Below are 26,500 nucleotides of genomic sequence, written 5' to 3'. Positions count from 1 at the left end.
AATGAAGCAGGAGAAATCAGAAACAAGACAGATGTATATGTAATTCCGTCTTCAAAAACCATAGAGAATGACAACAACAGTATCTTATTATCATTAATTTATTTCACCGAGACTTTGATGCCTTTTTTTAGTGTATTAACGTTTCCTTTTCAAGGGTTTTCACTTATTTTTTTTATCTAAAGGAACGATGTTTTGTCTACAGAACAGTGTAATTGTAATACAATATATTGCATTTACTTTATTACAGCCAAACTTTGGCCACCAAATACAACTCAAAAAGCCTGACAAGATCTTACCCCGGAAACAGGTACAGATGCATTTTTATAAAAGCATAAGTATGTCATTTGTTATCTATTTCTTTTTTTCATTGTGAGTGAGATAAGGAATTGTCAAAACTATACGAACTTTGTATTATTTTATATAAACTGTATGGTTTATAGTCATGTCAGTATGTAAAACAGGTTAAAAAGCATGCAAGAAATATCTTTAAAATGTGATATGGAGAAGAGAAAAATGTTTTAGCCTCTAAAGTGTGTCAACGGGAGAGGGGAGACAACTCCAAACTTAAAAGAACGCTTGTATAATACTACGGTACAAGTATATAAGGGAACTTACGTTGGTTTAAATCAAACGTTCGAAAGACACAAGAAAACAATATTTCACGAATCTAGGAAAACAAAAACCAAAGCAAAACTTTTCGGTTGTCGACTTTGACGTCTCGAGACTTTTTGGGTGATATACATGTCTAAACAAAAACAACTTTGGTGCATGTTCTGAAGTAAATATGTATTCTTAACTAAATAACAATTCGAAAGTCACAAGAAAAAAGACTTGTTTTTACACACAAAAAATGCAAATGTATAACGATTTTAAACAAAACAACATCCCTCTGTTCTGTTTATACGTTTTCAGAAAATCTAAATGAGCGTGAATACATTAAAATATATTCGCAAATTAAATGTACATTAAATATAGATTATTATGGGGTTTTTTTCCCTTGTGAACAGTGAGTATATTAAAAGAACTACACGAAAAATAAACTTTGTTCATATTCATATTTAGATTGCAAAAGATGAATTGCCTTGTTCTGTTATTCCTTCTAGATGACGTCACACAGACGGAAGCGTGCTTCTGAAAAATCAAAGTACCTTAGTTTCGTGTCGTGGCCAAACAATCTCGTTCCCTTTATTACGACGAATATGCAGACAGGTACGTTCTTTCAAATATATATATCCATTAGTGTTCCTCGGTTTGGTGTAGATAAAGAGCATTGGTTTCCCTTAACGGATCCATTTTTTGTACAAAAGGACAATTGCTGTTAACTTCATTAATCCAATTGATCCATGGAACTGTCTCATGATGTAACTAGTGATGAATTATGTTTCCCTTCCCAGCATATTTTCAAAAATTCTTTTTTTCAATAATCAAGATCTGACTCATGTAATATCACAGTACACGTACCTAGGTTTGTTTTAGGTCACACGGGCAGTTTCGCTGTTGAAAAATGGCATTCGACCTTTGTCTGTTGTCTTGCATTGTCAGTCTCCTCCGCCTGATAAAGACTTAAATTTTTGCACTGATGAACTACTGAACCAATTTAGATATTGTTTGCAATTTTGAATGATATGAATCTAACCCTAAAGGCATGAGGGATACGTCCGTATGGAGTCATTTAAGCAATCTCCTTTCAAAGATCTGAACATGCTTGATAGTTTGATAGTATGTACATGAACACGCTCATTCACCCGTAAGACCAGAGCAGAGCGGGTAAATAGGGTGAAATTGATAAATTTCACCATTATTTTTCTGATTTATGCTAAAATCAAATGTCCCTAACTCAATCCTACGCGCAAGGGGATGTGGACACAATGGGTGTAATCGGGTAAATAGACCTTGTTATGCTAGAATGCGTTTCTTTATTGACATAGACTCTTAAACATAACCCTCGTAAATTTTCTTGTTAAGGTCATACCGTAGTTCCAATCTCAACTTATTAAATAGACCAGGCATCTCGAGAAAAGATATACCCGATACGTTCTTTTCCGTACGCTAACTTGTAGTGAAAGAGTATTGGTTGGCATTGATTTTATATTATCTATCAATCATATTCAATTCCATTTTAAGGTGACGATTTCCTAACCTGGATACAAGAAGGTGTTGATATGTTTCGTGAGGAAACGTGTTTACAGTGGGCTGCCAGATCCGACGAAAAGGAATATGTAGACTTTGTGGGTGGCGACCAGGATGGTTTGTAAGCAAATAATTAAAGTTTTAATTACCTTGAATACCACGACAAATATTACAAGTATGTGAATGTCCCGGCTGGCTTACATGCTTGTGTGTATCAGAATAAGTACTGTAACAATGCTCATTTCGCAATAATACTTTATTCAAAGTTGATGATATATATCCAAATATGCGTAAATGATGTTGATAACGTACCGGCATGACCGGCACGGTAATGGCTTGTTTAAATCTATTCCGAATCCCAATAAACAATTTTCCTGCTGGCCCTGGTGGTGGAATAACGTACTGAAAATCCAATCACCTTGGTGTTATCTGCAGTTTAATCATAAGTTTGGTACGACACGCTTTAAGAGAACGCCTAGTGTTTACGTTGTCTATTGCACTTTCTTTTTAATAGCTGTTCAGCATATATTGGCCGACAATATAACAGGCCTACCACAGTGACTTTGGACCAAGTGACCGACAATTGTAATGAGGTAAGTAAGAGTGTGTATGTTCATATGTCAGATAATTAATTTGTGATAGACTTGCCAGCATTACCACCATGTGTATTCAATATTTGCTGTATAAGGAAGTGACTGACTAGATGTTAATGTATCAGGCCGTGGTTTTAAATTGTTGTCATTATAACCATTAGAGCAACTTGTAGGTATTACTTTAACAATTACACGTGTCAATGTGTTTTCAAATTAAATAAGTTTCATTTAAGCCTCCAACTGCCATATATTCTTGCAGAAAAAATATTTTTTTCAAAAATCTACGTTGAAGCCAACGTTAATCCGGGTTGACCTTACCTTCTGGTATATGCAGCAGTTTAGTTACCTTCTTTAGAATGTTTGTTCTGATTTGCTTACGCTTTGATTTAATTCTATTTGTTAATTACTTCATCTGGCATGACAAGATTACATTGATTCCTTTAATAACGACTTGCATTTAATGTGTGCTGAAACATCAGCATTCCACAATGAGAAATAAGAATATTTCCCCTCGCTTGCGTTGAGAATATTCTGTCTTTTTATTAATTTAAGAATTATTATTTTTGGTTCATTAAATACAAGTCGGAATTTAATTAAATACAAAGGTTAAAGTAATAATTTCCAACAATTTTGAGTTTTTTCTCTTTATTTGCTATTAACGTGACGTCATAAAATTGTTTTGACATGGGTTTTTCCGGTCTTTACCATAGACTGAGATAACTGTATAATGGGGCGAGGGGCTTAACTGTTTTTCATTAAAAAAAAATCATTTCTTTTTCTTCAGGATTATGTCGTTTATCATGAGATGATGCACGCAATTGGTTTAGAGCACGAGCAGTCACGCCCAGATCGGTACTCTGCCCTCCAAATCAACTGGGAATGCATCGTTGAGAATACAATCTTCAATTTCATTAAGCGACCCCTGGCAACTGACGTGGAATTTGATTGGACATCCATCATGCAATACGTCCCAGCCGTAAAATGATTGTTTTGTATTGTACAATATTACTTTATATAGCTTACTATTTTTTACTCAAGTAGACAATCCTGGTATATTATGTATTTAACTATTGTGTAATCAATCTCAAACAATCCTAGTCTAGGGTGTACCTTACTTATGTGTACTTAATCTCAGACAATCCTAGTCTTACTCTTACAGATAATCCTTGTCTAGAGTGTTTCTTACTATTGTGTACTCATCTCAGACGACCCTAGTCTAGGGTGTATCTTACTATTGTATCTTACAAATCTATACAAATAATCACCGATTTTGTCGATAAGCACAGATGTATATGCATATTGACATGGAAATGTAAGAACTTGGTCAATATTAATCCAAATGTGTTATATAAACTTTGGTAACAGGACGTTCAAGAACAATCCAAATATTCCGCCTCGTCAACATACAAATCGAGCTCTCGCCAATATTGGCGGGGCAAAATGACCGACTTTTGAAAGCTTCTTTTCGATTAGTCAGTCCGCTGCAGAATGACACGTTGCCAGTTCAGGTCACAAAGTATTTTACTACTTTCTTTTGTACAAGGAAATACAATGTTTCTAAACATACTAGCGTAGTATATTTGTTAAGGTGTGTTAGAATGGGGATAGTACGTTGTTTCTCATGTCTATACGGGCGATTAGAACATGAAATTTGGTTTAAACTCTCGACCTATCGGTCCCGAGTTCAAACCCGATTTTCATGTTCTAATCGCCAGTATAGCCACTCAAAGCAACGTACTATCCCCAACTTAATTGATATTTGATCTATATTGACTTTAAACTCATGCCGCAATAAATATACTGCTCTTTTATTGTGTGTGTGTAATATTTAACCAATTTACGTGTATTAAAAGTGTGCTTTGATTAGGAAGTATCCAAAACAATCTTTATCAATTTTCATTAATTAAAAATGATACACGTATGTACACTTTTTACTCAAATATATTGCCTCATTCATATCTTAAGACTGGGGCTTTTTTATCAAACCCTTCTTTTATGAATTGAATCTGGGGTTATTTTGCCACAGATATTTAATAAATGTGGATCAAGTCAGGGAACAATGCAGACGTCAGATCCCTCGTACAATTCTCTCCTGTACACGTTGTCCCGGAAGTTCACACATTACGACAGTCAAACCATTGTCAGGGCGTATGAGTGTGACGAAGGTATGTACTCCTTAATAACCCTCAAATGTCAATGTATCATTTAACTACTCTCAACGCATTCACTCGCTCAATGTCTTCTCCTTTCCAGCAATGTATATTTATATAACAAATATCATACGGCAAATGTCATATATAAATATATTAACTAAGCAGTTTGTATTTGAGTATAATGCAGGTCAAAACAGACTGTAATGGTGATATACTTAGATATCATTGGAATATGGAAAGCATTGTAATATTAACGAGCAATTGATATACAAAATAAACAGCAACATTGATGTTTAATAGAGATATAGAATAAACAACACCGTTGATCTACAATAGCGAGTCAATGCAAACAAAAACATTGATGTAAAACAAAACAAAAAAAACACGGAAATTTGATCAACAATAAAAATATAAAACAAACAGCAAAATTGATGCAGAAAAGAGATACAAAACGAACAACAACATTGATGTATATCAAAGATACAAAACCAAACAGCAAAATTTGTTTACAATAGAAATATATAGCAAACGGTAATATTCATGTAAAATTGAGATACAAAACAACAAACAACATTGATGAACAGTAGAAATACAAAACAAACAGCAAAGTTCATGTGCAATGAAAATACAAACAAACAGCAGCATTGATGTACAATAGAGATACAAAACAAACAACAACATTGATGTACAATAGAGATATAAAACAAACAGCAGCATTGATGTACAATAGAGATATAAAACAAACAACAACATTGATGTACAATAGAGATATAAAACAAACAACAACATTGATGTACAATAGAGATATAAAACAAACAACAACATTGATGTACAATACAGATATAAAACAAACAGCAGCATTGATTTACATCAAAGATACAAAACCAAACAGCATAATTTTTTACAATAGAAATATCAAGCAAACATTATTATCCATGTTTAATTGAGATACAAAACAACAAACAACATTAATGTACAATAGAGATATAAAACAAACAACAAAATGCATGTACAATGAATATAATAAAAATTAAAAACAGCAACATTGATGTACAAAAAAGATTTTAACCATTCATTTATTATTTTATTTTACACAAACGTCAACACTGTTGTGCACGAAAGATAAAACAAAACCAGGCAGATATAAAATAGAGAGTAATATTGATGTAAAATTTTGTATACTGCAAAGTTATGGCCAGTACAGACGGTTTTTTCCTACACAGAATCCGCAAAGTATACAACATGTACATATCATTTTAAAATAGATTTTGTTTTGTCCAGAAACTCGATTTCATACATATCTTATACTTATTTGAGCTTGATGATAAGGGGATGAACATTTTCACTGGTATGCTACCAGAGTTTATAGATCTCATGTCAGTAATTATGAACTTTTAATTATTTCATATGAAATGGAAATATAAGTGCTTGTGATATGGCAAGGAGCAGAAGGTTTGGTATATGTACACTGCGGATATATACGAGACAGGAATTCTTATTTAATAAAGACACAGTGTAGGTTCTAAACTAATATTGATGTATAATGTATAGAACAGACAGATCAATGTATTTTGTAGATTGTGCTGATAATTGTGAAAACGGCGGATTCATACGTAAGACAGTTAACAACGACCAATGCCATTGTCGATGTCCGGAGTATCTCACTGGTCTTACCTGTGCAGATCGTACAAGTAAGTGCTGTACTTGTTTATTGAATTAGTAAACTCCTTGTCTGATAAGTCACACAGGACTTGGAAGAAAAGGCTAGTGTGTCTATGGCAACAAGAAAGTTGTAAAAATGAAGGAGGAAACGTGTACATGGCAATAAGAAAGGCATACAAATATAGGTAGGAAAGGAAAAGTATCACAAAAAAAGAAACACTAAGTTAAAAGGTTTAGAAGACAATCCCCGTTTCATTTACTCATGTCTTTACATGCAGCATCGCCTCCTCCGCTTTAATAGAGGGACAATATTGGAATATCAAGCTTTATAAACTTCTCTTAGATGATAAATACTTTTCAGTATTCGAAATGGAAGTTGTTAATACAAGGAATTGTAATATAAGGTATACTTCAAATTGTGAAAATGAATAACATTTTTGTAGATAGTTTTCAATCAAACGATTCAGACATAATTTAGTTTCGAAAATATGTATAGATTCATCTAAGGTAAAAAAAATACATTTTTTGATTAAATTTTGCCAACTTATGAAAATTCGTCTTAAATTTGATGTGCAACATAGTTGTTTGTTTTAACAACTCATATATGCTGCTCTTACATTACCATATTACTACACTGAATTTAGTGAAGGTACAAGCTAGAACCATTCTACGACAAACTGTCACACTTGAAATGTTTGCTTTCTAATATTTGGTAACATTATTTGCTTTAAAATAACATGTATGCATTCGTAGATTCATTATGAAAAATAGAGTACTTTGTTAATGCAGCTTATCCCAACCCCTTCATAATTTCGATATAATTCTACACGAAAAAAGACCATGTCATATATAGAGGATCTAGCACGAGTGTTCATGTTATATTGAATTTATTGAACGAGTATATTAATTTCATATGAAATTAATATACGAGTTCAATAAATTCAATATAACATGAACACGAGTGTTAGATTCTATTTATTATATAATTCGAGAAACCTACCTACATAAGTGGTTTCAATACTAACGTCTCTATATGCAATGACGACGAGAAAGGACGCATCACATATACTAATTTGAGAGCATNACTAGTCGATACGAGCGGCTTCCCTAATCCATATCCTGTGGGCGAAGCATGCACTTATCTCATCAAGGTGAATAGTTAATTTGCTGTTGAATTTGTGTTTTTGGACCATAATGATACCTTTTTATTATTACTTAGGCTTTATCTATTCAAATAAGTATTTATTTTGTGTGTTTGAATGTATATTTACATTTAAAATATGTGTAACACATAAGTTTAAAGCGCGTTAGCAAGTAGTATATTGAAAGTGTATAAATATTTTTTATTCAAAGTCAAGATACCAAATGGCAAACCATGGCAATCTTAAAAGCAGGTAACACATACATATAAAAACATGTTTCTCATTGCTGTGTACTGTTACAGGCCCCCGTCAACAACAGAATACGTATAACGCTGAAAGGTTTAGATGTCCCGTGTGGTCATGACCTCGAATTCAGAACCCATCTCATGGGAGAATTAGGACTTCTGTAAGTTGCATAAAACATTATTTATGATTTGATATATTAAAGAGATATTTTGCCAATAAGTCATTGAATTATGTTAACTTTATAGAACTGAAATATTCCATTGTGACAGATATCAAAAGGGATTTTTGTGTAACGGTCTTACACTTGGTATTGGAATTGACTTATCACAATGATTCTTCCTACTCAATACATACAAGGCCTCGGCTATTCTGGTCAAATGCAGACGGCAGTACTAGTGGTTGTTGAACATTGTGTTAATACACAATTAATAACTATTTGTTAGCAAATACTACCAGATGTTTACAGAAATCAAAAAGAATAAACCGACTCACTCTTTCAAAATGGTGCGCAGCTTTGTTGTCTAGCGTGACATCATTATTTTACGGCGCCTAAGACTTTTTCTTTATAAAATGTCCTTCACCTATATCAGAAAGGGATACATTTTACAGCGGCAACGCTGATGTTTACATGAAGAACAAAAGTAAGATCAATAATTGTTTTATAATTAAATAAATTCCTGTTGATGTTTCTTACTTTCCATACAGTATTAAAGGGAGACCATCAATGCATTGCATGTATTAAATCACACAACCAGTTGAAGTGTTACAATCAGTCCACAAGTAGCAAATGTCTGGACAATGTTAATTCAAATTTCAGATACGTTTGTACAAAGATGTGCTAGATAATTGGTACATACTATGTATCTAACGATACTGATTTCTGCATGTTTCTTCAACGAAATATAATTTGTGAATTTAGTTGAAATCTACTAAATATCACGTCTATCTAAATGTCAAAATGTGCTTATGGGGAAAAATCGAATGCTCTGATTTGTTTGTTTTTTATGTATACATATATCAGATATCATTATCTCTTTCCGTTTTCTTACAATTCACACTTTAAGGGAGTGCGGCTCGTTATCGTCTGAAAAGGAGTTCGTAACATTCCCCAACGGTGAGGCTAATATTGCAATGGTAATTCTACATGCCGATGACACAAGCATAACCCCTGGAACCGGCGCAAGCCTGGAACTGACAGCATTTGCATCAGGTAAGAAATTATCTTAAAACAGGCAACAATAAAACATGAGATAGATATGTTTTTGTATGTTATACAGAAAGCGTGTATGCATAGTGATTACTGTAATACATTAAGTAGTTAATTGTTAAAATAAGGATATAGTAGTTAATTGTTCATATAAGCATATATTTATTCTATCACATAAGGCACTGTGTTATCCAGTGAATAAATTTCTTAGACTCGTCTCATAAATCTCATATAAAATGGAAACCCATGTAAGATCCTTTATATAGGCATCCAATACTAATGAATACGTATTTATAAGCAATCTTGTTATTGAAACAATGAAAAACGGTTAAAACAAGAAAAGTCGGTCTTCACAAAAAACGCGCGAAACATCTAATTCCATCGTTCGGTATTTTCAACGCAATCATTTAGACGCAAATAGATGGACGTTACGTTACGCGACTTAATATATAATATAACAATATAAATAAAAAAAGTTATAAAAAAATATATAACAATTTGAGAGTAGGTGAGCGACGAACCTCCTTCAGTACGAAGAATTGACCATATACATAACAAAAAAGAGGAGGAATTATCTTGATAACACGGAATGATATAAGAATAAGGTGAACGTTTTAGATTTCTTGTTGGCAGAGATGGTCAGCGGACTTCTGAACGGTTTATATAGTAAAACCGTATTTTAATTTTGGTAAGCAACCGTTTTCTTTTCTATAAACGTACTTTTTATTTAGAGTTAACTTTTTATGTCGGAGTTAGAACAGACACCACAGAACAAGTAACGGATGTTATTCATTTTGAATACTGGAGGCTACAAAACTACGACGCGTTGTCTTTATACTTGCTCTGTGTTTGTCCTTGTTGTTTACATTTTGCAGTTTCTTCTACGTTAACCAATAGAGTTATTAGTAGTCTTCGGCCCGTTATATTGGCCTGAGGTTTCTACCTCAATTAGTTTTCACCACAGTTATATTTGCCTTAGGCTTATATAGCAAGACTCGGTGAAATAACTAGCTAAGCCAATACCTAAATAACAAACAAATACTACTAATTGTTTATTTCATAAAACCAATTAACTATACTCTAATTTTATTCAAGCTTTTTGCTATAACGAAAATGTATCTATTCCTTTTCATCACCGGTAACAACTCCCTCAACAGAGCAATCACATAATCGCCTCTTATTTAAGGCATATCAATATAAATGTATATAAATAAATACATCACTTGTAACCTTAAATGTTTGCATTACTGGTTGCTAAACCTCTTTTTTCACATTTTTGTCCAGCTTTCGGAAAACGTTTTAGATTAAATAAAACCCGAAAAAAGGTTGGTTTAAACTTTGTTTTATTCAAATTTTGTTTGACAATACATCGAAATACATGTTTTATAAAACAGGAAAGGAAACAAAAACAAGTGTCGTGATACTTATGTAAATTTGTTACCTGCTTAGTATTTTTTTTTAATACTAGCTACAAGAATGAAGTAATATGTACAATAGAATAATAACGGGAATAGGGGAGGGGGTATTGGATTGGGATGCAGTGGAAACCAGGAATGAATAACATATCAATATCCATATGATCACCAGATGGTAATATCATATTGCTCTATTGCGATGAGTATGTGGAACACGATTCTGTAAAATATAACAATGGAATAGTAGATGAAAATGTCAGCAGTCCTGTAAGTGGACACTCGAAAAAGGTTAAAATGTATATACAAGTTACATAGAATAAATCACCACTAAATCAACTATTGAAAAAATAAGTATGTCACAAAGTACCGCCATGATTATTAAAAGCGTTGCAGTTCACATACTAACAATCACACTTATCAAATATAAGTCCATAAAACACTTTCCCGCCTCGTCCCTGGTACGTCCTACTCTTTCAAGGTAACACATCACTTTTATCAAACAATCATAATCATGGCGAGTTTGTGAAAAAAGGTTGAGAAAACATTTTCCCGAAGTGCTGTAAAGTATTCTTATTTCGATATCGTCAAATTGTATTTTATAGAAACGAGACATCATTCTGTAAACGACCCAAAAGTATTGTACGGTTGGACACGATATTATTTAAAGTCAGTGTCTGAACCACTACATACCTAATCTGCACTTCATTTTTTATATTTACATGCAAAAACTAATGGGTTCTTTATGAACATGTGCATTGAATTTGAGACATTTTCAAGTTCAAATTCTTTCATTTGGTTGAATTTTATCATCATATTTCGTTTTGAAATAGGGTGATAGCAATATGCGTTGCATATAGGTATCACGTGTTATCATCTATTGACAGACACCACTGAAGACCATCTACAGGTAGCATGATAAGGCATTGACATGGGTTGTCATCATGATAATACTCATTGGGAATTGATTTTCCTGTTCGGAAATTTATTTGGGAACGTCTGCACGCGCTATGTGACGTCCTGAGCTGGAAATAGTATTTTTGGGGCACTAGTACAAAAACATTTAAACAGGTCAATTCAATTCGAGTCAGGTCAATTTATGTGTGTAATTATATGATTTTTACTAAATATCAAACATTTTGAACACATCATACGTTGCTATAGTGCTCCATATGAAAAATACATTCTGCTTATCATTGTGTTGTCTATAAGTTGTTATATAATTTACAGGTTGTGTAGATAATCCGTGCCGTAATGGAGGAACTTGTGATGAAGATATTTCCACCCCTGCTTTCTGTATCTGTCCCCCGGGTTACAGTGGAGATACGTGTAACTTCGTTACTGCTACTGGTAAGTCTCGGGTAAACATCTTCAAAATAATCAGCAACAGAGCAGAAACCCTCGTAGATATAAGCTAGGTTTTCAAGAAAATATATATCCCTAACGTGTTCATGTAATGCGACAATTTGAGTTGGTATTACTTGCCTTTCAATCCCCTTGTATACATTAACATATGAAATATTTCTGAGTTGTCGATATAAACAGTATTCAATGTCATGAGATGCAAACAAATATGTTAACTTAAATATATATATATATAACAATGAAAATAATAATGAATTTGCCCTCTTATTCTCATTGTCATTTTACATTATATAAATTAAGGTCATTACAATTTTGATACAAAATTAGTAACCTTAGATATATGGCGTAAGGGTTTTTCGTTAGAGGCGTACGGATACTAGAGCATTTCTGAACATGTTATTTCTATTTTGAATAAACCCTACAAGGCCTCACTCTATATTTGTAGCTACTGTTGGCTGTGACGTTCAGTCGGATGTCGAAGGGGTCTGCTGTTTTACGGACGTGTCGGCTGGTGCTGTCGAATTCTTTCAGATTCGAAATCCAGTAAGAGTTTGTTATGATGTGCTAGATATCATATTCATATACATGAATGACCATTGTCATATATTGTATGTATAATCAAAAATGTTTTATAACAGTATGCGATAAAATATGGAGGGCTGTTGATTAATATACGTGAAACACTCTTACTTACTGTATAAATAAGAAGTGAATCCAATACAGTAACCGAACAGCTTGATCAGTATGCTTTAATTTGAATTATTAATATATATAAATATGTAGATGAAAAGATCAGAAATAAATTAAACTTTAAGATATGGACCCATGAAACAAAGTTATTTTAAAAATGAAGATAACAGCAGGTTTCTGTACACCGCTGGATGTCGGAATACACAGGGGTCGGCATAGAAAGATTTCATTATATGAAATTAACTTATAATGTGTTGAAGACTTCAGTGACATGCACAGTCCTCGTCATGTGTCCATATCTAAAATACACTCCAACAAGTTGTCCCTCCCATATTGCAGTTAATTCACTCCTCTGTATATTTTAACCTCAACAACATTTTCTTTAAAACTCCCGTTCACCTATTTCCCTCCATCCCCTTCTCTTCCATATACCGTTATCTCTATTTATAATATAAGTCAGTGCTGTCTCATCGCCGTCTCACAAAAAAAGAAACGGATTTACATAAGTACTTTGTACTTAATCTCGAATACTTTATGCATATTATGTTTGTATCACTGAAATATTATACCGATTATAAAATAAGGTTTAAATTATAATATTTTTCATATAATAAAGTGTTTTTTTTTTGTATCTCATATAATCGCAGACCGACGTTCTGTCTCCCTATCTTCTGGCCAATACAATAGGAATATACTACATAACAGACGAGGCACTATTGGAATCTAATGTGGAGTTCGAAGGTACAAAAACATTTAGCTTTTTAGATTTGGCTATTCTGCTCGATTTCTACCTTCCTTAAGCTACATTTGCGGGGAATTGATATACTATTTGAATTCAAAATATGTTTTTGGTACGTTTAAAGAATTAATGAGTAATCACGAATTGCTTTAGCATTATTTGCAGTTAGATGAAGAGTGAAATTTCAACAGGGACAATTTATCTCCCGAGCTCAATATGTGCTTGCTCCAACATGAGCATTGCCATCATTTAAGGGGAAGGAGTGCCGAGTTGTTCATTCAACATGTCATACCTGAATTATTTAATAACCATCACTTTAACAAGAGTTTAGACCTACTAAGGACCATCACGTCAGTTGACAGAGTGAGTTAAATCTTACAGATGCAGTACGCTGTCTTAGCTTTGACGAGGCTGCCATTCAGGCCCAAAACTCGAATGCAAGATTGAGAACAACATACACTGAAAAGGACGGGACGGTCAAGTTGGTGTCGGAAACAGAGGATACTGATGGGTTTTTCGTTTCTAGGCAAGCTACTTTATCTCGGCATGTGGAAAAGGTACAATATTTATAGCTACACATATGTTTGGAACGTTTATATATAAGACAAAGTGTTCGAAGATATCAGTAAAATCTATTATATTAAGGTTTAATGGGTATGGCAAGGTCATAATACTCCAGTAAGTACATGTATCACTGCTTCGATTTCAACAAATGTCATGCACAATATATGGTATAAATTCAAAAGGATTGAACAACAGACTTAAAGCCTATATTAGACCTTTCCCTAATCTTGACGGGCATCAGGGAGAGACGCTTGCCAAAGTTTCGAGCTCAAATTCTTTATCCGAGAGTAAGATTTGCATATTCCAAAACCTAAACAATGATTGTCTCCTTTTCTCATCCAATTTTGTAAAAGTCTGCTATGTTATGTCAAATGCAATAATACAGATGTACGCGAAAGGAATGATTAATATATGTTTATTCCTATGAGTTGATGTCTGTCTCCGATTTTTATTGACGGTAGCTGTTATTTCGCAGGCCAAAAGTACATTACTGTTTAAGGACATCACTTGATACACTAAAATGACTTCAGGTTGAGAAAATTAATTCGCTAGGATACTTAACATTGTGATTAAAAAAAAATCAAAAAAAAAATCAATACTTTTAATTGTTTGGTATTATCCCCCTTTCGTTGTATGCATACACTGGTACCTAGCCTCTTTATCATATGGAAATGATTATGCTTTATGTTGACTGTATTAGCTGTTTTCGTTGATGCAAAATGAAAGTATTTATGAACGAAATGAAACCATTTCAAATGCATCTCATCATCACTTATTGTTTTTCCAAATGGCGTTGAACTGGGCCAGACTTTAAAGCAGTAAGCTTTTTTTTTTCGAATCGCATTGAGGTCGACCAAATTTTCAACGCAGTTTTAATTATTTTTTTTTAAATCACGTTTAATTTGTCCCAAATTTTCAGATTCCAAAATGAAATGTTTTTTCAAGTTGCATTTTTTTTTTTTAGTAACCTATTTCATAATAAGAATACTCTTGAGCAATCCTCATATTGCACAAGGCAATATATCATATTTCCCGGAGAGTTATGATGACGACTATAAAACAGAAAAACCTTCATTACGTCAGTGTAAGCTAACGTTTTAAATAAGAAGGCAACGACCACGTTTACTTCCGTACTTTTGACATTTCGTTAAAGTTATAATAATACTAGTTCGAGTTTCTTATATACAGTTGTGTGACCGCACAACCCACCAAAATTAGCGTGCGCACACCGTGCATACATCGTTCTCATACCGTCCGCACATCATCCACAATCGTTCGCCCCGTTGTGCGCTTCTCTCCGCACAACTGTGCGATTGGGTACAATTTGTAGATCAATATTACGGAATGAAAAATATCACGGTCATGAAGATTATGTACAATTCCACAATGCGTGTAACACAGCATTACAGTGACCATTGGATGGGTTTGGCTCCAGGTAACAGAACAGGAAAATAACAATTTGATGAGTGACCGGAGTTTTACCTGGCCTGTGCACGACACATAGAGCTGATATGCGATACCGTACGTTTAGTATTTGTTATTTGCATTCGGTTTACCTTTAGCTCCCCTTCACCTGGGTTTTTACACCTTTGGCCCTACCCGACGAAATACGTAAGCGCCCCGGGCGGGGGAAAACTACGGCCCAGGTACATGTACAAAGTGGCTATGTTTGCCTGTATACGGGACTGTGTTGTATTTTCATATGTGTCGATTAAGGTCGTTTAAAACATACCGAAAGAAAATATAGACATAAAGATAAAATTATAGATGTAGGTAGAATATAGAAACATACATAAAAATAAATTTTATTTGTTTACACACGAAACCGTATATATTGTTAAGGCATTCCTCATTTTACACCAACCACGATTGTTATCGCACATCGTTCGTCCACCGTGCACACATCGTTCACACACCGTGCACACATCGTGCGAACACTTCACATCGTGTAACGTTGTGCGATCCCACAATTGTACCTCTTTATCACAACGTAGTTCGTAGGTCGTCTAAAAGAGGTTCACAAATTATTATCCGTGGTTATAGGGCCTTCCCAACCAGTCAATATCTTTCCAAACTCCCTGGGGAGCATATAGTCGGTGCTGCCATTTCGGCGCTCACAGCTAACATTCTACAAATCTAGAACTGCCTAACCACGTTCGTGACTCGCAATCCTTCGGTCACGAGCCCGGCGTCCTACCACTTCACTACCATGCCTCCTTGAAATAAAAGCTGCCATGCTGTGTATGTTATTATCAAAAGAAGAAATGATTACATTCCATCTAACAGGCGTCACATTTCCGTCTACCTTTTTTTGGTATACACGCCTGTCCGAACCTGCTGTTACCTTCTATTAATTCGGAATTCATGCTTACAATTTGATGTATCTTTATTTAATGATAAAGTTAAGGGGAGGTTACTATTGGTATTAAAAACTACAGTGCAGTGGGACAGGGATCGTTGACAGATCTTATCATTGTCTCGCAATTTTAGATGCTGCAAAAATAGTTAAGTCAACGTCAAATGTCATCAACTTACTTTAAAACAAATGATTGTAATGGTAATCAAATCGGGAGACCAAAACCAACCTGACACACTGACCAAAGACCTTGGCTACGAACTGCCGGCGACTTTACAGCAATACAGACCATTGTTCATCATGCTACAAATGTCAATTAATTCCATTCGTCGCTAACGATAGCTACCGAGATGTGTTTCTAAAGCATGTGCTTTCCTTATAACCCTGACAGGTGACAAATTACCAGTATGCTTACAATGTCATGTTCTGTTATTTATGCAACATGGATTCAAATATTTCATTCCTACTTACCATCAAATGTGACGTATATTTCTATAATCGCTGACATGTGTGTCCTGCTTCATTGGGACTGCAGTTCTCTCTTGATAAAGCGACAACAATGAACATCTGAAACAAAAAATCGATAGTAACACCGTTTGTCATCAATGAAGGTTGAATTCAAGTGTTAGAAAGTCAATATTTTATTAAATAGATATTGATACAATATGACTGTCACAACATTTGTTTTATTTGTTACTAATTCGGATATATAATTTGAAGATATTGGAGTTGGAGTAACAAAGTTTTATGTTTTGTTTAATGATATTGTATTTCGATAAATACCTTACATCACTTACGTGCATAAATATAGGATTGGATAATACAACAATAAATATATTGAACCTGATTGTTTTCAATATCATTTCTATGATACAGATTACACTCTATATGTTGATGACAAATATCTATTCTGTACATTGCTGACTTATTTTGCTAAATATCTATTCTGTACATTGCTGACTTATTTTGATACATATCTATTCTGTACATTGCTGACTTATTTTGACAAATATCTATTCGGTACATTGCTGACTTATTTTGATAAATATATATTCTGTACGTTGCTGAGTTATTTTGATCAATATCTATTCTGTACATTGCTGACTTATGTTGATAAATATATATTCTGTACATTGCTGACTTATTATGACAAATATATATTCTGTACATTGCTATCTTATTTTGATAAAAGTCTATTCTGTAAATTGCTGACTTATTTTGATAAATATCTATTCTGTACACTGCTGACTTATCATGACAAATATATATTCTGTTCATTGCTGACTTATTATGATAAATATCTATTCTGTAAATTGCTGACTTATTTTGATAAATATCTATTCTGTACATTGCTGACTTATTTTGCTAAATATCTATTCTGTACATTGCTGACTTATTATGATAAATATCTATTCTGTAAATTGCTGACTTATTTTGATAAATATCTATTCTGTACATTGCTGAGTTATTTTGATAAATATATATTCTGTACATTGCTTACTTATTTTGATAAATATATATTCTGTACATTGCTGACTTATTTTGATCAATATCTATTCTGTACATTGCTGACTTATTTTGATCAATATATATTCTGTGCATTGCTGACTTATTATGACAAATATATATTCTGTACATTGCTGACTTATTTTGATAAAAGTCTATTCTGTAAATTGCTGACTTATTTTGATAAATATCTATTCTGTACATTGCTGACTTATTTTGATAAATATATATTCTGTACATTGCTGACTTATTTTGATAAATATATATTCTGTACATTGCTGACTTATTTTGATCAATATATATTCTGTACATTGCTGACTTATTTTGATCAATATATATTCTGTACATTGCTGACTTATTATGACAAATATATATTCTGTACATTGCTATCTTATTTTGATAAAAGTCTATTCTGTAAATTGCTGACTTATTTTGATAAATATCTATTCTGTACATTGCTGACTTATTTTGATAAATATATATTCTGTACATTGCTGACTTATTTTGATAAATATATATTCTGTACATTGCTGACTTTTTTTGATCAATATCTATTCTTCACATTGCTGACTTATTTTGATAAATATCTATTCTGTACATTGCTGACTTATTTTGATCAATATATATTCTGTACATTGCTGACTTATTTTGATAAATATCAATTCTGTACATTGCTGACTTATTTTGATCAATATATCCTGTACATTGCTGACTTATTTTGATCGATATCTATTCTGTACATTGCTGACTTATTTTGATAAATATCTATTCTTTACATTGCTGACTTATTTTGATAAATATCGATTCTGTACATTGCTGACTTATTATGATAAATATCTATTCTGTAAATTGCTGACTTATTTTGATCAATATCTATGCTGTACATTGCTGACTTATTATGATCAATATCTATTCTGTACATTGCTGTCTTATTTTGATCAATATCTATTCTGTACATTGCTGACTTATTTTGACAAATATTTATTCTGTACATTGAAGACTTATTATGATAAATATCTATTCTGTACATTGCTGACTTATTTTGATAAATATCAATTCTGTACATTGCTGACTTATTTTGATCAATATCTATTCTGTACATTGCTGAGTTATTTTGATCAATATCTATTCTGTACATTGCTGAGTTATTTTGATCAATATCTATTCTGTACATTGCTGACTTATTTTGACAAATATACATTCTACTAATAGGATTTATATTATCATGATATGAGTTTTGCCTTTCAACCGAATAAAGAATGAAAGAACGAGGTCACGTTGTCAACAGGTTCAACATCATGTTTACATAAACAAGTTATATATGCCGTAGTTTAGATATGTATACGCTGAAACTTAAACGATATCAAGTTGTCTAATCTTAACGTTGTAACCGGGCTCTTTGATTGAGTTTTGTGTCTTACAAATTGCTTTTCTTCTCACTGTTGGTTAAATGTCTATTCGATAACGAATTAACAGCTATCACATATTTCTGATTTATATATAGTTTTGGTATAATGACTGTTCTTTACATACTGTTGTAGATAAGCTTTTCAGCTACTATTTACTTAGGAGCAGCTGCCGTAACCAATATACTGATCAGCCCGGGGCTATGCAGTAACGGTACGTCTATTTATGATCTAGATAGACAACTTAATTAATAGCCATTCAACAAAGTGAATTCACGCTCTATCGGTAAGCGATATTTTCCAGGTCGAGTGAATACAAAGAAAAAGGCATAAGCAGTACGATTTCGTCTCATCATTTCACGGGTAAACAGGCCAATTACTCATTCATTCACAGATTCACTAAAAGACAAACCGAATATGGAACATTGCAATGCGATGCGTGAATACGTAATTGTGTTCATGTAATGATAAAGTTAAAGACATATAAGTATAAATTATAATGTTTTATCAACTGGTTGTATCATCGGGTTTTACTTCGAAGGTGTTTAGTTTGCTTTTGCTATTGTTTTGATGATTTTATTTATCCTAATTGTTGGTGTTTTTTGCTTGCAACACGACTTTTATAGGTTAAATATATAGAACTCATCTGAAAAGGAGGCATTGATGATTACGATACAACTTCATTAACAAGTAGTTTCAAAATGGAAAATAAAATTTAAGAAAATGACGTCATTCTTAAAACACCAGTCCAATGAAACAACGTCCTAGAAATTACTTACAAGTGGATAAATATCAATGTTTACTAAGATTTAACAGGTTAATTGATCGCGTCGGGATTGAGAAAAAACATAGAGTTTGGTGGAAAAACCATTAACATATACTTTTGTCAGTTAATTCAAGCGCAGCGAATTTCTTTAACTATTTCATATATCTATCATATATTTTGATTTGTATACAATATTTACCTTGTTTTCTTTTGTCTTATTTCAAAGAAGACATTGCCATAGATCAGTGGTTTTAACATTTTTTATCGCGTATGTGAAAGAAACCGAAATATCAAAATAATTTAAAAATATAGTGATATCGTATCCAATTAATTGTTTTAATTATATTTTTCAAACTTTCAGACTTTATTTATTTTAAAGGATGATAAACCTATCAAGGACTTCCTACAATAACATATATCCTCTCCTAGAATTATTCCTCCAATTTAATTGCTGTTTCTTTATATCATAAAGATCATTTAAATATTGAAGAAACATGCTATTCCGTATCGACAGGTTCTTTTTACAAGTACACTCTTGAGTCTTGTTTCAGTTATCCAGGCTGAAAAAAAATACGTTGTCATTATGAATCGGTTCTGAAATTCTTTCTTGTACATTATGCATTACATAATGAAGAAGGACACACAGTGATTTATGGTTTTGTCTTTGTATTGCTGTTAAGGTATACTTTGTTCCGCTTTCCATTTAGCTACCTGTGCATCTCTATCATTCACTTTATGTGACAATGGTGGAATATGTGATGAATCGAGTGGGACACTATTGTGTAACTGCATTGGTGACTTCACCGGGACCTACTGTGAAATACCACGTAAGTAGCTGGTTGTAACTTTATAGTGTATACCGTTAAACTTTCGCCCTTCACCGGCAGAGTCCTTATTCGCCCAGTGTAAAATATACCCTACACCACCAACAGTGGAACACACTGGATCCCAATTGCATCACATATACTTTATCACATTATATGTTCAGGGTTTGTCGTTCAAACAATTTTCTGAACGTTAAAAACCAGCGGCGGCCTCTAGAAATTCACGTGTTCTCAATGAGAACATTGTTCGAGCGACAAACCCTGAAAGCACAGTGTGAGTTATGAGGCCATTAAACTGCAAGGTAGAAAATAAGGTTTGCCTGTTTCATCATACCTAGTAAAATGGCTTTAAACGATAAAGAATTAAGATAGAACTATTTCCAGTTCTGATTATATGGAATCGTACAACTCCATTAAAGTCTGGTTTTGGCCGTAAAACTACTTATGGTAATGTTTTGTTAATTCGGACATAGCATGTTACACTTCGAAATACTCTTATAATTTGTTCTTATTATTCATTCAGTTTCAATAACAAAGCAACCGGTTACTAACAACTTTTATAATGTAATATATCTCCATGGTCTTCATCACGCCTTCAATGTCTTCTGCATTATAGTCTGCTGTTTTATGGTTTAACATATATAAGAACGTCCCGTCAGGGGATCTGATAAGTTGTATTATTCCTTATTTGACTACAGTTAATGAATCATCAATCAAGTGCACCTTCGAAACTGGAACAACATGTCCTTTTATAAACCCCTCGTCAGAATCTGACCTATGGACATCTCAAACGGTAAGTATATCGACCAGAGAAAGGCCAAGGTACTGAAACCTAATCGAGATCATATTTATGATTTAATAAGATTGAATCTCCTTTTAATTGTATGATTTGTGATTATTCCATTAAGTTGAACATATGGGATTACTTACCTTTATTGCACATTGTGCGTATACATAGACCTATTGGATAAGTCATTTATATTCAATAGTAGGATATAAAAACTGATGAACGTGTTTTTTCTTGGAAAGTAGTTACGTTACATGTACTTGCTGCTTATTGTATCCATCTTTTGATTCTAACACAATATGTATCTAAGTTAATTCCATACTATCACATAAGGTTCATTTTACATCGTGTGTTATTTTGATAAGGAAATAGGAGGCACCTAGTCTAGTGGTAGGACGCCGGGCTCGTGACCGAAGGATTGCGGGTTCGAGTCGCACCACGGCATTGTGTTATATCTTTGAACTTGACACTTTACTCCACTTGTTCCATTATACTCAGCTGTAAATGAGTACGTGATTGGGGAGTGCTGGAATTGTTGAATGCTAGCTGTGAGTGCCTAAATGGCATCACCGGCTGTATGCTCCACAGGGAGTTGAGAAAAATATTGTCTGGTTGCAAAGGCCCAACAGCTAAAAGTAGTTGCAGAAGAATGCCCGGTAATACCTTCTAATTGATTTTAATGTGTATAGGGTCCTACACCGCAAAGGTCAACTGGACCATCGGGAGCTTATGCCGGAAACATATATTTACGTACAGATGCACAAAAGAATCGCCTAACAACGTCAACACTGCAATTAGAAGCAGATTTAAGTGGCAAGTAGACACATTAACTACAAATTTTATATATTTAAATCTTGTTCTGATGAGCAGGTTATATTATGATACAGACAGTGATAAGTCACTAGATAGATGAAAACAGATATGGTCCTTCGAACTACTGTATTTGTAATTACGTACAAATAAATAAATAAATAAGACGTTGTTAATAAATATTTTACCTCTGTTTGCATACACATTATATAACCCTACCAACTTTCGATGGCATTCATATCAGCTAAGAATGTCATGGCTCATTGGTCCTCCCTATGAGATGCTGCATTTATCTCATTTAGAAATATGAGCGATTTTTAATTAACTTATCCCAACCCAATTTGCAGCCCTAAAATAAAAGCTATTGTTCATTCAACTGAAAACCTATATTGGCCTTAAAGGGATACATCTTATTAAAAAATTACATTCCCTAAAGGATATAATGACAATGCAAAGCAAATGCAAATATAATTTTACAGTCGGTATGTGATGGTGAATTATACAGCTAGTCAATACCATTGCAGTCAAAAACACTGTGTGTTTTTTTAATATATTAAAGGTATTTCTCACCAAATGTTTGTTTCATTTCTTTTACTGATTACTCAGGGTTTTTTTGTTGTTGTTTTTTTTAATATATTTTGTTTTCATTTAAGCACGGGCACGTTGTCTTGTTTTGAATTACAACATGAACGGAAGGGATATAGCATCGCTTGCTGTGCTTCACGATAATTCGACCTTGTTTGAAGAAAACGGGAACAAAAGAAATAGATGGTTTACGAAAATGATTGATGTGACCACTACTCCACAGTCAAATGTAAAAACATTTTTTAACACTGTTTCCCAATTGTAAGCCAGAAATTAATTTAATTTTATATATCTCCCACAGGTAAAATATGCATAAAGTGGAGGAGTATAGTGATCAAATACTAATCCTATCATTTTATTCTTGTTTGTTATTCTCATCATTAAAATAAACGTCTTCACTGTAAAACACTCAAAAGTTTCATGCGTCTTGTCGACATCTTGAAAGAAAGATTTGAAAGTTGAAAGTTTTGAATTATAATGAATCGGTGTGTTTGTAGGGGGTGGGGTGTGTGGGTAAGCAAAGCATACACAGTCTAATATCCAATGATATCTTGAATACAAAAATGTTTAGTAGAGAATAGTGATCAGACGTACATATTTCGATATCGTCCTCCCAAAATCAACCTACAAAACATTTGGACGAAAACGATTATAAATAATTTCATAGCGCTAGGTTAGTCACATAGTGATATTGTTGCTATTTCACATGAAACCATCCTGATCAATATTACAGAAAATGTAAGAAAATGATTTACAAAGCTGCCGTCTTAATTAAGAAATATAGTTGCATTTAGAGACTATGTCGATTGAGCTTTCATCTCAGGTATGATATCGATCACGCGGACATTTATTAAACATAAATATTCAAGAATTATCAGGACAAAATGCGAACAAGACTTGTTATTAGCTTAAACGCAATGAAAACCTGGCTAAATTCCAAAACACGGAAAGATTTGACATTGAAAACATTGCAAAGTACAAAAAGAGAGAATAAAAAAATGTTTTGAAAGGAACGATGTCACATTTTTCGTCCATGAGACACGTCATAACAATTTGATGAAATCTAAGTAATGTCTCTTCCGCAAATTCAAAAAGAAAATGATGTTGTGACAACGAAATCACAAGGCATGTACTCATGCACACTATAAAAACGTCGTTATTCCCGCCGTTCAAGATATCTCACTCTCAGCCTTAGTGTTGAGCATTCACTGAAGTGGGGCAGACAATTGGTTCTGTCCCAAAGCCGGACCATAATAAAGTCCTTAAAAATCGTAGTTGATTTTCTCTGCTTAACGTTCAGCATTGAGGGTAATCGAAAAAATGGCCTATCCATTGTCAGTATAATGTGATTGGGCGAAATACTCTGCTTGGTGCCTTTGGTATGGTATTTCAGTGAGATAGCACTCAAAAGTCAGCATCAGATCAGTGCTATCGCAAGGAGGAAAATACACCAACACACTCTGCCTCCTGCACATATACACACAAGCACGCATATAATTCACACCTAGAGGCACTTCTTATAATGACCTTAGCTGTTAATAGGACAGAAAACAAGATGCAACTAAACCAAAGTAACCCCAACGTTAATACATTTCCCAAAAACATCATGATTGCGGCATTAAATCTGAACATAGTTTATGTCATACTGGGTTATTTTGTACCCTGTTATGTAAGTTCCCCGACTATATATCATAATGCTTTGATATTCTTCTCAGGACTGTGAATACCGAATCAACTTGAATTGATTAATTATAAGGGTCAGGCCTAAATTTGACTAAATATAAACAAAAAATATGTTGCTTATTTAATTAAGCTTATTTTGTAATCTACTTAAATTTAGCAGCAATATTATAAAAATAATAATTCTTTTCACCCCATCATTTTGTGATCAATAAGCTTTCATAAACATATTTTTAATAATTAATAATATTAATAATAATTTTGTTATAATCATGTTTGCTTACAGCTGACGATTGTCGGTGAAGCTACAAATAAAAAAGGTGATATTGCGATAGACGATCTTGAGCTGCTACCATTCGAGTGCGGTGAGTATTTTAGTTTGAGCATATCATTAGAGAGGAAAAACAACAAAAGTCACAAAGACAAAGACAGAGTGACCCACAGAGACAAGAACGGACAGCGCCAGAGACGGAAAAAGACAGAGTGACCTACAGAGACACGAACTGACAGCGCCAGAGACGGAAAAGACGGAGACAGAAAGAAAATAAAAGAGAGAGGGAGAGATAAAGATAGACGGTGATAGAGAGAGAGATGACAGATCTTGTGAAGATATGATTTAGATTTTGCTTTGTGTCTGTAGTTTGTCGTTATTCATATCAAAAGTATCTAAACATAACAAACCACAAATTAATTTCTTTTTGTCGCTTCGTTATGGTCATGCACAAACGGTAATTTTGTTTGTCTTCTTTTGTAGATAAACTATTGATATGTACGTTTGAAATCGATTATAAACCTTGCACCGTTAGCAGAAAGACGAAATGGATGAGACAAAAGGTACATTTATATTATCCTGTTTTATATACTCCGTTAACATTTTGAACATCTATGCATGATCACACATAAACACACATTTGTTTTGTTACATCATTTATTACATACTTTTGAAATGTAGCACAAACATACATAGTATAATCAGTTTTAATACTTTTAACGACGATGAAATATATTTAACGAAATAACAACGAAGAAGTAGTAGAATACGTATCTCATTTTTTCTGTCGTGACTCTTTTACATTGCCGAGGCATATTTCAAAGCGACTGTACCATGTGTTTAATACACTACATTTCTATAAGGGCAACACCAGACCAGGGACAGGCCCGCAAAATGCTCACGAAGGAGACTATTACGTATACCTGCAATCTAACAGTCAACGAAGCGCACTCTTGACTATTCCTCACACTTTCTCGGGTAAGTAATTATAACACTAAAAGATATTTTAGGTCTGGGTTTTATCTCTGACGTTAAATACTAAATAAGCATGCAGTTGGGACCCCCTCCCCCAGCACCTTTCTCTCTCGTAAATTAATTAATTTATTATATATATATATCACAAGGACCCATTTCTTTATCATCTACTATATATATATGTATTGTAGATATTATAGCGAAATATGATATAAAGAAAAATTCTTAACAACGAGTCTTTAGTACTTTCATCTCTTCTAGAAGATTCTTCAGACTGTTTATTTGAAGTATTGACGTCATAAACTATATCTAAATCCTAAACAAAAAGTACTCTTTGCCTTAAGACTATGATTAATATATTTATATTGCTGTGATATCGTTATGGCGGGTACGTATATGGCGGATGTCTTTATAGCGAACTATTATGTGACGTCATAGTGTATGACTTCAATACTTCAAATAAACAGTCTGAAGAATCTCCTAGAAGAGATGAAAGTTCTAAATACTCGTTGTTAAGAATTTTTCTTTATATAATATATATATATATTATAAATCAGAAAAATTATCCTTACGGACGAAGAAATATTATAAAAAGAAAAATTCTCAACAACGAGTCTTTAGTACTTTCATC

General features: G+C 33.3%; 1 protein-coding gene across 1 annotated transcript in view; it reads left to right on the top strand.

Moving 5' to 3' along the window:
• The window catches only part of LOC110451302, a 41,924-nt gene extending 16,044 nt beyond the window's left edge, over positions 1 to 25,880 (top strand). The window contains exons 5-26 of the mRNA XM_021499234.1: positions 248 to 307; positions 1,104 to 1,209; positions 2,125 to 2,251; positions 2,645 to 2,723; positions 3,508 to 3,699; positions 4,750 to 4,888; positions 6,454 to 6,567; positions 7,628 to 7,689; positions 7,983 to 8,086; positions 8,991 to 9,136; positions 11,776 to 11,895; positions 12,356 to 12,453; positions 13,248 to 13,341; positions 13,721 to 13,896; positions 19,307 to 19,385; positions 20,645 to 20,764; positions 21,460 to 21,554; positions 22,238 to 22,361; positions 23,012 to 23,172; positions 24,910 to 24,988; positions 25,378 to 25,457; positions 25,758 to 25,880. Coding sequence (XP_021354909.1) covers positions 248 to 307; positions 1,104 to 1,209; positions 2,125 to 2,251; positions 2,645 to 2,723; positions 3,508 to 3,699; positions 4,750 to 4,888; positions 6,454 to 6,567; positions 7,628 to 7,689; positions 7,983 to 8,086; positions 8,991 to 9,136; positions 11,776 to 11,895; positions 12,356 to 12,453; positions 13,248 to 13,341; positions 13,721 to 13,896; positions 19,307 to 19,385; positions 20,645 to 20,764; positions 21,460 to 21,554; positions 22,238 to 22,361; positions 23,012 to 23,172; positions 24,910 to 24,988; positions 25,378 to 25,457; positions 25,758 to 25,880 — 2,478 coding nt within the window. The remainder of the gene's footprint in view (positions 1 to 247; positions 308 to 1,103; positions 1,210 to 2,124; positions 2,252 to 2,644; positions 2,724 to 3,507; positions 3,700 to 4,749; positions 4,889 to 6,453; positions 6,568 to 7,627; positions 7,690 to 7,982; positions 8,087 to 8,990; positions 9,137 to 11,775; positions 11,896 to 12,355; positions 12,454 to 13,247; positions 13,342 to 13,720; positions 13,897 to 19,306; positions 19,386 to 20,644; positions 20,765 to 21,459; positions 21,555 to 22,237; positions 22,362 to 23,011; positions 23,173 to 24,909; positions 24,989 to 25,377; positions 25,458 to 25,757) is intronic.
• The last annotated feature ends 620 nt before the right edge of the window (positions 25,881 to 26,500 follow it).

This window comes from Mizuhopecten yessoensis, unplaced genomic scaffold (assembly GCF_002113885.1).
Source record: "Mizuhopecten yessoensis strain PY_sf001 unplaced genomic scaffold, ASM211388v2 scaffold5921, whole genome shotgun sequence".
Taxonomy (NCBI): domain Eukaryota; kingdom Metazoa; phylum Mollusca; class Bivalvia; order Pectinida; family Pectinidae; genus Mizuhopecten; species Mizuhopecten yessoensis.
The sequence above is the reverse complement of the archived record's forward strand: the minus strand, read 5'-3'. Positions and strand labels throughout refer to the sequence as shown.